The 11,968-nt window shown below is 45.1% G+C and overlaps 2 protein-coding genes across 2 annotated transcripts; one reads left to right on the top strand and one right to left on the bottom strand.

Annotated features, from left to right (window-relative positions):
• Window positions 1–766: 766 nt before the first annotated feature.
• CCDC117 (coiled-coil domain containing 117) lies at window positions 767–3,907 on the top strand (the record flags this gene model as incomplete). The annotated part of the gene is made up of 4 exons (XM_010151411.1): window positions 767–817; window positions 1,184–1,417; window positions 2,811–2,948; window positions 3,494–3,907. Coding segments are annotated over 4 exons (676 nt in total), but the record flags the coding sequence as incomplete, so codon positions are not given.
• Window positions 3,908–9,711: 5,804 nt separating this feature from the next.
• On the bottom strand, window positions 9,712–11,957 carry XBP1 (X-box binding protein 1; the record flags this gene model as incomplete). The annotated part of the gene is given in 4 exon segments (XM_010151412.1): window positions 9,712–10,254; window positions 11,065–11,168; window positions 11,171–11,228; window positions 11,817–11,957. Coding segments are annotated over 4 exon segments (846 nt in total), but the record flags the coding sequence as incomplete, so codon positions are not given.
• Window positions 11,958–11,968: the final 11 nt, after the last annotated feature.

Consider the following 11,968-nt stretch of genomic DNA (forward strand, 5'->3'; position numbering starts at 1 on the left):
CTCCTTCACCAGTGCGGCCCCCGCGCAGGGCCTGCCCCCGCAGCTGGGCCGCAGCCGGTGAGTGCGAAGCCGGCGACCCCGGGACGGGGAAGGGGCCTGTTTCTCAGCTGCGCTGGCGGCCTGAGATGGGTTTTCTGCTGAAGGCGGGTTGTAATGTGTTTTCTCCTAGTGACGTTCCGCTTGCACGGGGTTAGAATTGTGTTGTGCGTGTTTCCCGGCCTTGAACTTGGCTGGTGGGGGCGGAAGGAACCTTCCGGAAGGAAAGAACTGCCATTCAGTTTACCAACACCTTGATAAGCTTTAAGCTCACGGACTTTTTCTTACCCTTTTTCTTTAACTTGCTCTCATATGGAATAATTTAAGGTTTTTGTGCTCACATAAGGTGTTGTTTGGCCATAGTTTGTTTGAGTATGTCACTGTGAGGCGACGTATTGACTGAAGTTGGACCGCGTGTCGCAGTGTTTGAATTTTAGCAAAAATTGGGCGTGTCCCTTTTGAAAAAAAAAGAATAACGTAAAGGAGGAAAAATTTGCACAGAATTCTGCTCGGAGAACTGCATAATTTCAGCCTTCCTTGATTTTCTTTGGAAAAAAAGGGGTCAGTTATTGTCCGAAGCTTCCCCTCCCTTCACAGCTGGGTACCTACTGCAACTGTTGCTCTTAGTGGGAAGTGAAACTTTTAAAGGGAGGAAAATACTGTTTGAAAATGTCAGCGTCACTGGAAAATACAACGAAAAGTTAAATAACCATTTGTTTTTCTTTTTCAGTATCTCTGTTCGCGGTGGGAAGAAACATAAGCTCCAAGATGAGGCAGAAGGGTAAATTAGACTTGTCTTTTATAGCCTGAAAAATCTGAATTTACTTTTTGTTTTCTGTAAAGATTTGAGCACATCTCACCTCAGCATATGCAGGAAGGGAAATTGTTTCTGTTTGGAACTCTTGCCCTGAATTGCACGTGAGCCCAAACCCGTTTCAGTTACCTAATTTATTGTGTAGCGCTGATTTTTCTTGCATGGGTACCCACGTTTTAATAAGAGCAGTGTGGATTTATTTTCTTCATGGAGGTTGTGTTTCCACAGCGTGTCGATTCTGTTGAAATGCACATGACTTCCTATAGCGGTGGTGTTTTTCCTGTAGAATGCTGCATTTCTCTTTGACAATTGTTAACTTATTTTGTTTCCTAGTTTTCCTGTGCGGAAGAAGAGACTGACAGGAGACAAAAATTGCCCTTTGAATCCCAGCACCGACGAATGGATTCTCTGTGCAGGTCAGCAGGCAGCTGGGGAGGTAGCAAGTCAGTATGGTGGCAGCGAACCTGAAACTGCCATGTTAGAAATTCCCTCTGAAGAAATGGATCAGACAATGGGGGAACAGCAGTGCGAGGTTGCTCGCAGGAAGCTTCAGGAAATTGAGGACAGGTAAATGCAGGGATTGAGTAGACTGGCTTTGCTGAGCTTTCCCTTTTTTTGGTGGGCATTAAGGGGTAAATCTGGCATTTAGCAGGGTGGTAACACTATTTCTGACTACCAATGGCCCCTATGAGTCTTGGGGCTGATACTGTGATCTGAAATTGAGGGTGCTAGAGCAAGAGATGCTGAATAAATAACCCCCTTTTCACAGCCGTTACGCAGCATCTGTAGACCATAATAGGCTTTTATGCTCTTGTGAGTATCCAGGGCTCAAATTTTAACTGATGTTATCTGGTCAAACTTGAGCTCAGCTTTTTTTAACCAACTGCAGCATGTTTTGTGACGTGATACTTCTGGATGCTCAAGACAGATATGGATTTGCCAGTGTAGAGAATAGCACGAACCAGAGAGATCTCTGCACACAGGCAATAAAACTGAGGTTCACCTTGCTGTTAAATACCATGTGGCTTGATACTGGGGCAGTGGGGTGGCTGTGGGCAGTATATTGCATTACTTAATGAATGTACTGTGCGTTCTTGCCTTTGAAAGATTTCTGGGAATGTCACGTGTGTGTATGAGCTGATTGCAGTTGAGCTAGTATTCTGAAATTTCTAAGATGACCACTGCAGACAGTTACTACAAAAGCCAAAGTTATATCATTTATAAAACAAGATTTTTTTTTAGATGATTACTCCATAGATGGTGCGTGAAGGGAAGCAAGGTACTGTTAGATTATTTTATTTTTTCCATGGGTAAATCAGAGTAGTGATGTGTGTCATTATGTGGCTATATCTCCATTACAAAGTGTGCTTTGAACCTCTCAGACGATTGTTCCCCATCCTTCCTAGCTACTCTGCTGAGTTTTCTTTCAAAGGTTTACCAAAACCAAAGGAGATAGCACCGATGCATTCTAAATGCTTCAACTTTTCGTACTGTTTTCATCTCTGAGAAATCGGTGCAACGTCATTAAAGGTTAAGAACCATATTCAGTAGCTTTTCAACAACTCTTCAAGTTAAGATACGGGGAGTTGAGCAGGCAGAGCTGCTGCCTAGCTGAGGCTCACTCTTGTAATGTGACTGAATCATAGTTTCCCCTGAAGTGATGTATTTCTTAGTGGATGTCTGCGCTGTGCGCCGTTGGTCGGTGCGGGGATGACAAAGCTAGCTCAGGTACCAGAAGTGGCATAGCTGCTCAAGTGGTTTCTATGGCAGCAGTCGTTCTTAGGGTATATTGGCCCAAGAGAGGCTGGTGTTTGGCCCCGCTGCTTCTGGTACCCAGCCTCAGTCCGGTATCTACACCGTACAGTGCAGTGCACGAAGATGTAACTGTAGTCTGCAGTTGATGTGCCTGTTAACAGTATGCTCAATAGTGTTTATCTCCCTCTTCCCCCTCCATTCCTAGGATAATTGATGAAGATGAGGAAGTTCATGCTGATGGAAATGTTAGCAATCTGCCCACTCTTATCCTGTCAGATACCCTTAAAAAAGGGATGAAGAGGGATTTTGGTGAAGTCCTGACAAAGAAAATAATAGAATCTATGTAAGTTCTGGAGGAAATCATGGTGCAATGTAGCTGAGACATGCAAATGAAAAGAGAGACCCAGTCTCATGTTTGTGGAGGTGTCCTTAATTACTGCATGATGCAGCCAACGTTGTATCCCAGACCATCCATCTGGTCAAAACCAGGAAAATCTATCCTCATGTAAAAGAGAAATAAGTGTAACTACGGTGGTCATCGAGCTGTCTGTTTTGTGCTCCTCACTTGTACAGTGTGAAATTTGGTGAAGAAACCATTGTGTCTTGGTCTTTATGCATGTGAGATTCCAAAAGAAGGTGGTCCTGAAGTGTGACCTGTGATGACAGTGGTCATCAGGTTTGGTGCAGAAGAAAATACAGAGTTAGAACTAGAAGTAATGGAATGAGTTAAGGAAGAGGAAATTGAATAGGAGAGGGGGAAAAAAGAAAGGTATTATGGATACTGGAATATAGTTCCAGGCTTGCACAAAGGGTGAAAATACTCACTCTTCTGCATTTAATAGTTGTGATTGGAGAACTTAAATTTAACTGAAACTCCATCCCTTCCAGGAGCCGTCCTTCTATGGAGCTGGTGCTTTGGAAACCTCTTCCTGAATTTCTCACAGATAAACTGAAGTCTGTTTCTGGAAAGAACTTCCAGCAGCAGAGTACAGAAGGGTGTCAAGCCAAGCAGTCAACGCCAAGAGCTGCTTTTGACCCACAGACTGAAACATTCCCTGAATCACAACAGACTGGCATGTCTCCAGATCCCTATGCTAGTTTGGGAATCTCTGGCTGTACAGAAGAAGAAATGGAGCTGTAGATTTTAGACTGGACATGGTGAGCTTCTGATGGGTTTTGTTGCTGGTTTTGATTCCCTCTTTCTTTCTGGTTTGATGTGTGAATCTGAAGTTTTATTATTTGTTTTTGGTTTTCCTACTAACAGTCATAAGAATGTGGGTTGGCCAGACACAGCTTAAGGAAACTGAACCCAAGGTTTCTCTACTCTGGTCTGTTAACTATTCTTGGTTTTATTGAGAAGGTAATTCAGGGGCCTTTGGAACAAGGAGTTAGCTTTCCATCTCGCTTAATGGTGAGACATCCTCTTAATTGTCCTTGGTCAAGTATAAAATCCAAATACTGAATGTAACTTGGCTGAAGCCGCATCCTTCACGTACGGAGCCGTTAAGACTTCGGTGCACATACTATGCTTGCTCAGTTCGTTTAATTTCAATTACAAAAGGGTATGGAAAGGAAGAAATACTTCAGTCTAGTCACAGATGGAGAAGCAATCTGTATGGAAATGCAGCTTTTCACACTATTGCATCTGTGGCTGGTTTGTTCTTGATGTACACTGGAATATAGAAATCACACATTCTGCAGTGTGTAGGGAGGAATGTTGTAGCTACACATAAGCCTCATGCTTTGGAGAAGCAGCAAGATACCTACTAACCTCAGTCATTGTTGGTTCATTGGCTCCTACGTTGTGTTTGTGGGTTTTTGATGCCCCTTCCCCAAAGGATGCAAAGTCTGAAGAAAAGTGTTTTCCAGCCAAAGGATTTGCATTTTACACTGTGCTGGGAGTCTCCATATCTGTCGGGTTGGAGAGTCAGTTGAAGACAGTGTAACTTTTGGCTAAATAAATGGCATCCCTTAATGTTGATAAACGTGGTGAGTGACTCAGATAACAGGGAGCTGCTTTCTGGCGTAAAGAGGGTCAAATGCTCGTTACCGTCTGTAACCAAATCTGAGACTGCTGGCATTGGTGGTGAAGTAAAAAAGCTCCTTGTCTTCTTCCTGAGGGAATCTAGACTTAAACGTTAAGCCAGAACATATGCCATTAATGTAACGTCACGTAGTTCGTACAGATGTGTGCCAAAAGGATTTTGTACCTCGCTTGGGGTGTTAAGAAAAGGAATCCTCGGTGAGTTACTGCTTGTACCTTCCTCAACGCACAACAGCTCCATTATGCTTAAAACCCTTAAACAAGGCAGAGAATCTTAGCTGCTGTTCTTAAGTCCTTGAGCTTTCTCAGAGATACCCGAATGGAGGCTTTTCGTAAGCAATCCCAAGTTACAGGTTCTGTTCAGTCTCGGCATCCCAGTCTGGTTTTGCCGTCTTGCTACCGTAGAGGAGCAGGTACGCAGTGATGCAGCTGTTTGCCTAAGAAAATCTACTCTTCCTTTGCGCAGCTAATTGATAATCTTTATGGTGATTTGTTTTTACTGTTGAATAACTCATAGTCGATAGTTTAAAATCAAGCTTCTCTTTTTTGCAGTCGCGCTTTCCTTTCTTCTGGCTGACAGCAGAAGCTTTGTTCAAAAGATGCCCCTGTTTGTTAAATCCTGTCTATCTTGCTGCTCTTGTCGAAGGTTGCGTGAAATTTGCTCTCTGCTGGTAAAACATTTCAGAACTTCACAAAAAACATCCCAACATTTGAATTGGTATTACTCCGGAAATTGGTGTGTAACTTTACCATTCCGGAACCTTTATTAAAATGGAGAACGTGCGCAGCTTTATCTGGCTGTTCTGTCTAACTTCATTTCAGGGACTTCTGTAAAGCTCTTGCATGTAGTGTGTCAGATTTCTCATGTATTAAGGTGCTGAACACGCTTAAAAACTACAGCGTTTGGCACTCTGTGTTGCTTGAGTGTAAAGTGAAGCCGTGCAGCTTGGAGAAGGCGGTAGGCACGGCAGGTGGAAAATGTGGTGCCTCCATGTAATGGTCTGTTTTAAGCTTGCAGCATTGTAGTGAAAGTTCAAGGTTGGAACTGGTTTAGCTGATAGCTCTGAATCCCAAAAATTCCAAACTTTGAAACCAGCTCAGCAAAATTGCGACAGGGTGTAGAAAACCATGGGAGGCCTAAATACATCAAATCTGGATGCAGGTTTTTAGCTCTTAAAAATGGCAAATTGCATACCAAATTTGCAGAAGGAGATGTTTGTGGCTGGCTTTTAAGCATACCTTTATTCCTGTCATCTGTGTACCAAAGGCTGACTTTCAGAGGTGCATTTCCTCTGAGCTGTTTGATGATAAGACAGCATTGCTGACCCACTGTTCCGCCATCGGAAACACGAGTGTCGCGGTGGAGTGTTGACAAAGACCACAGGGTGGGAAAAAGATGTGTCCAAGAAATTTGCTTTAGTAAAAAACATTTAAGTTTTTCATAATCCATTTTTGCTCTTGTAGGGGAGAATAGGGTTGAACCCCTGAAGTTGATAGAGGAGGGGAAGAGGGGGGTAGAGCAGGAATCAAGATTCTTGCTGTAGCAATGACATGGAGAGGGTAAGGGAGAACAAGCTACTGGGTGTTTTTTCCAACTTCTGTAACAGTTTCATTTGTTGTTGGCTTCCTTAAGACTTTTGATTAATGCTGTTTACAAACGGGATGGCAAATGTGATGCAGTATTAGGAAGAACTTTATTTTGAATATGGAAGATGTGATTCTGGTCTGTCTTCTCTTGGGACCAAATCACCCTTTGTATGTCAGTTTTCAATAAATTTTCTAAAATGTTTTTTAGATGGCTGTGCTTCATTCCTAGTAAAAGTGAAAACCTTGAGAGTGTATGTCCAGTCCTTCACCTGGAGGGTGAAATACTCTTATTGAACTACGTTGTCCCAAGGGCATGTGACTTCTCCACGGTGGTGTCCCACAGTGCAGGGGTGGACAATGGCAGGGCCGAATAAACCTGAAGCTGCCAGAAATGAAGAGTCATGAGCTGAGGGCCTCTAACAGAGCAGAGGGTTACCAAAAGGTGTTGCCATAGCTTGTTTTAAGGCCTTTCATTTCACTTCGGACTAAAATTACGAACGCCTAGCTTGCTTAGCTCTGTGTAAAACTCACGAAGTGCCTGATGAGAGTTTTAAAACAAGTTGAAATTTTAATTTTTTGATTGGAATGTAACACTTGTTGCTCTTTTGTTTAACAGCTTCTGTTCAACAATTTTTTCTGGCAGTTGAAGGGTACTGATAGGTGTGCTAGACCACTGTTATGTTTGCTTTCAAAATGAGGGAAAAAAAAGCACCTCAGATCTATAGTGCAAAACAATAATAAACCCCCCTGGTTTCTAAGTGAGTCAGTGTTTGACTTGGCCGAAGTTGTACTGTGGATTCAGCCAAGACTGATGCAGAGCAGGAGCGAAGTAATGCCCAACCCATTTAGGATTGTGTAAGGCTGCCCTGGCTGGTGAGTCTCCCTGGGGATGTGGCTGGAAGCTGTAGAGGGGAGGAGTACCTCTGCTCCTGAGCCAGCCCTGCGGAGAGGCACAGACTTGTGTCGTGTAGCAGCTGCATGGCTTCCCTCACAGAAGATTTATTTAATCAAATGCGGGCATAACCTACACATGAACCACAGGGTCTAAGTCCATCCTTGTTGTGAGGCAAGCGGGACTCCAAAACAGAAGTTAAAACCATCAGATCATCCTAAGGAAGCACTCTGGGCACGTGTTGCTGCTGCCCCAGCTTTACGTTTAGTTCAACTTGGTGCCTCTCACCTACAGGGAGATCTCAGATAAAGATCCCACTGACAGCTTAAATTCCCACACTTTGATCTGTGGACATTGAGGTACTCTATCAATATACATACAGAGGAGACCCCACCCCCCCATTCTGCCTTGGCAGCACCTAACTGGGTTTGATTCTAGTAAATATTAGCGCTAATAGGAATTGTGATGCTGCTCAGCTTCCAGATGCCCAACAAGAACTATTTGTGTCCTTTTAGTGGAAGAGAGCTCAATAAATATTAGCAGCTTGTCCTGGAACCTAATGCTGCCATTAAATCAGGGTGAATCATGCCAAGAAATACCACTAGCTGTGAAGTTCAGAAAGGGAAGGAAAACAGTGTAAACATTACTGCATTCAACATCTTTGGCTACAGTGCTTAAGGTTTGTGAACCTATTAAAGAGTCCATTTCCAAATATGATAGGAATGTGACCGTAACACTCCTCCCTGAAGTTTTTAGGTATTAAAAATCTGTGGCTCATTGAGACACCAGCTGTGTTTGGCTCCAAGTTGCACAAGTCACAGGGTGGCAGTGCTGCTGGCACTGAACAGAGCCAGTCCCATCCATTACTACGTCAAGTCTTCTATTGCACCACCGTTCAGAAAGCAGATGTCTGAGAACAGGGAAAACCACCACAAGCGCAGCGTGATGGGCTGCACATCTTGGCTGTGCTAATTTTAACCTTCCTGTAGCCCCGAGGAAAGGATGAGAAGTATCCATCCTTTGCAGGTGCTACTTTGAGCTGCTACATACTTACCCCTGTAACCTGTGTCCAACTGCAACTCCAAATGTAGAGCCAAGTTGTAAAGAAATTAAATTCCTCCCTTACATCTTCTGATGAAATTAAGTTCACTTTTGAATTTCAGAAGGAGTTCCAATAATACTGAGGAAAATTAAGGCAAAACTATGGATCAAATTCTCACTTTTGGTCTCACAACATGTGAGGGTTGTACTAAGGCTCCTCTTGCAGTCATCCCCATTTTCCAGCTTCAAAGTAAAGCAACTTACACCAAGACTACTTAAAGTCCATTTTACCATCTGTGTTCCTGCTGTACCGCACAGCCGTAGCTTTTGCTGCTGGCCAGTATTCAGACAGAATGCTTTATCACAAGCTAAGTTACTCAAGTTTGTAATCCAAGCAGTTCTGTCCCCTCAAGTGCTAGTGACCAATTCCCCCATCCCATCCCCCACGTCCAGTTATTTTTGTCACAATCTAATGCAAGACACAAAACAGCACAGAAACCAAGAACAGCTGTGCCAGCACCTGGAGCAGCTCTCAGCACAAGATTTCAGTTTCTTCTCAGTCACTCCAAGTGTTTTTAACACTGCAATGCTGGAACATTGTGGATGAGGACAGAAAAGTCCTACTGAGTTATATGAAATTGGCTCCTGCAAAGTCTATTTTATGCTTCAAGAATCCCTGTGGTAACAGAATCTGCACCTTCCCCCCCGTACACCTCACTGCTTCACCAACACTAGACGCCACTTCAATGCCTTCCCCTTCGCTCAGACTGGCTTTGGCATGGCATTACTGGCCAACAGGAAGATACTACCGCAGTTTTAGTCACACACCAGGCTACTGCCAGCTGCATTCCCCATTCGGGCCGCATGTTCCGCTCTAGCAGCTCTGGCCATCACACAAACATCTCCCTTGATCAGCATTTGCAACATCAGGCACTCCCAGCACATCCAGCCACATACACCACAGCACTGCTGGTTGGTGTAAGGAGACCTAGATATTTCTTATCAGCTTCAAGCTCTGCGAGAGGCAGATACTCTCCCCTCCCTGCTGAGAGCCAAGGCAAAAGAGGGTCAGCGAGCTGCACTGCATTTTAATTGCACCAATACAGTTAAATATGAAATGGAGAAAGCAACTCTACATAGCAAATGGAAAACAAGCATTTACACAGTAAATCTGCAAGAGGTACAGACTAGTTTTAACCCAGCTGTCTATACACAAATATCCCACTGCTGGTTTTGGTGTTATTTGAAATGGAAAACAAAATGCACAGTTTCAGGTTCACGTAGAATTGGCAAGTTACTGAGAAACAAGCTTTCCTCCCTCATCAGCCACCGCTGATGGGGGTCCAGGGGAGGGCGGGACAGGACAGCCTAGGCTTTTCATACCAGAGAAATGCACTGGCCATCACTCCATCTACTAGCATGGCTAGAAGTGAGCAACACTTTTCTGAATACACTTGATTTTTCACCCCCACACACACCCTGAAGGGGCATATCCTGTTATCCTGCCAGGATAGTTATCCAAGGGGAGTTAACACTACTGAGTTAGACACTGATCAGTTGGGGAAAACTATCCTCCCAAGCGTGCTCAGCGTCAAGTGGAGAGGACATGTCACTGAAGGGCGACAGGGATCCTTCATATCCAGAGTCACTGCAGGCATCCAACAGATAGCTTGAGGCTGCAAGGCTATGATGAGAGGAAAGCAGATGAGAGATGCCCAGCTCAGGCATGAAGCTGTCTACAGGCTCCTCTTTCACAGATACTGGGACCTCAGGGGCAGCTTTGTCTTCAGATTGAGAGAGAGATACTTCCTCAATTTTTACGAGCATATTGGTTTGGTTGCCCACTTTAACAGGGATCTCCAGTACTAGGGGCTTTGTGTACACATGATCAAACCTTATCAGTTCATTAATGGCCTCCAGCTTAGCTGATGAGGACCCCAAAGAGGGAGAGGAGGAGGTTGGTATGGAATTTGTTTCTCCGCACATCTCTTCCTCCAGCTTTCCCAGGCATGTTGATTCTGAGTCAGCGTATTTGAGAAACATCTCTGGGTCCAGACTGTCCAGAAAGCCCAATAGGAGATCAGACTGCAAAATGAAAATACTGATTCAGAGAGACAGCTTACCACTGCTACAGCAAAACATCAGTTGTGGCATCTGTCAACCCCCACCTGGATGTTAAAAGTATGCTGATGTGATCACAGAGCTAGAAGTTCGACCAAGAACACCACTATCACAACAGACAGTTAAGGCAATTACTCATCTTCCAGAAATTCTTTATCCATTAACATTTCCATAAGGGTACTGGCAGTCCCTGTAGAATCCTACACACATTCAATATTCACAGCCTGTTGGAAACTCCTCAAGATCTTAGGCCCATCAGGTGCCAACACCACCACACTGCCTGCTGGCTCCACGGAGCAAGCACCAGAACCTGGCTGAGGCAGACCTGCCCATGAGCAAAGCAGGGAGGGGTGGGTTTTCTAAAAGGTGAAAGATGCCCATCCTTACATTTCCAAGTATCATTCATAGGGGACAAGCTTTAAGTTAACAGCTTTGCTAACTACCAGAATAGCAGCAAAGTGATCCTCAAGTTCCCCCCTGCCCCCCAACAACACAGCAAAAGCTTTTGGTATCTGTATCCTGCTGTAAGAGCTAAAAGACTGTTTCAGGCAATATGCTCTAAGATTTTATGGAATCTGGACTTGAAGTTGCATGAACTCCTGTACTCACTGGATACAGCTTAACACAGCTGTTGGGTATGGCATTCCAATGCTTTGAAAAGCAGCAACTATGGAAAGTCATCAAGTGACTTTACATCAGGAAGCTACAACACTAGTCCTAAATCCACTGTGGTTCTGAATTGCATGGGCATTTTGGATAGGAGTAGATGCTCACCTCCGAGTCTGAAGAGTCACTGCCATCAGAACCCATGTGAAAGCTATCAGAAATGGTGACTGCTGGGCCTGCACCTGCTGCAGAGGAACACGTAGTCTGAGTGCTGCGGACTCAGCGGACCCGGTCACCAATCTAATCTCATCCACCTGCGATTCCTTCACAACCTGTGCCAAAGGAAAAAAAAATCCAGTTAGACACCATAAACACTACGGCAGACAGTACATAATCCTGAAAATCATGCTCTTCCTGCAATGGCTTCCAACATTAGATTCTTCAGTTGCTTGTGCAGTAGGAACCTGAAGGCAAGACCACTTCCAGAGCTGGCTCAGCCTTCCACACATTTGCAGATTTGTTTTGTCACTTAAATGAGAGCCTGACCCCCTCCCACTACACCCCCTGTTCCTCTGAAACATACGTGACTAGCAGTTACTACTTCACCTCTAGGAGGTAATGCAGAGAAGCAGATGAAATAGCCTTAAATCAGCTTGGAACGAGCCGGTGTGCCATCTCCCACACCACCAGCACCCCCCACTTCAGACTCGGCATGGCTCAGCCTGGGTAAAAGCCTCCACTCAGAGAGCAGGAGTGCTTCTGGCACAGGCAGCGTCCCTCTGCCCAGCACGGCAGCTCCAGCTGGAGAGCTCTCAGCACCCGGCCGCTCCTCCCCGCCCACGGCCACGCAGGTTCCCCCAGGAGCTCTCGGCAGGCTCTGCCCAGGAAGAGGGAGACCAGCAGCGCGGCAGACAGCTCACCTTGGACTCCTCCTCCTCCGATTTTAGAGCATCTAAACCCAGGCGGCAGCGGAGCTCCTGGTTCTCCAGAGCGAGGTTACACGTCTTTTCCCGCAGGAGCTGGTTCTCCAGCAGCAGCTTCTGGTTCTGCAGAGAGCCGTGAGGCAGGGAGG

Source organism: Eurypyga helias, unplaced genomic scaffold, assembly GCF_000690775.1.
Source record: "Eurypyga helias isolate BGI_N326 unplaced genomic scaffold, ASM69077v1 scaffold14225, whole genome shotgun sequence".
Lineage (NCBI taxonomy): Eukaryota > Metazoa > Chordata > Aves > Eurypygiformes > Eurypygidae > Eurypyga > Eurypyga helias.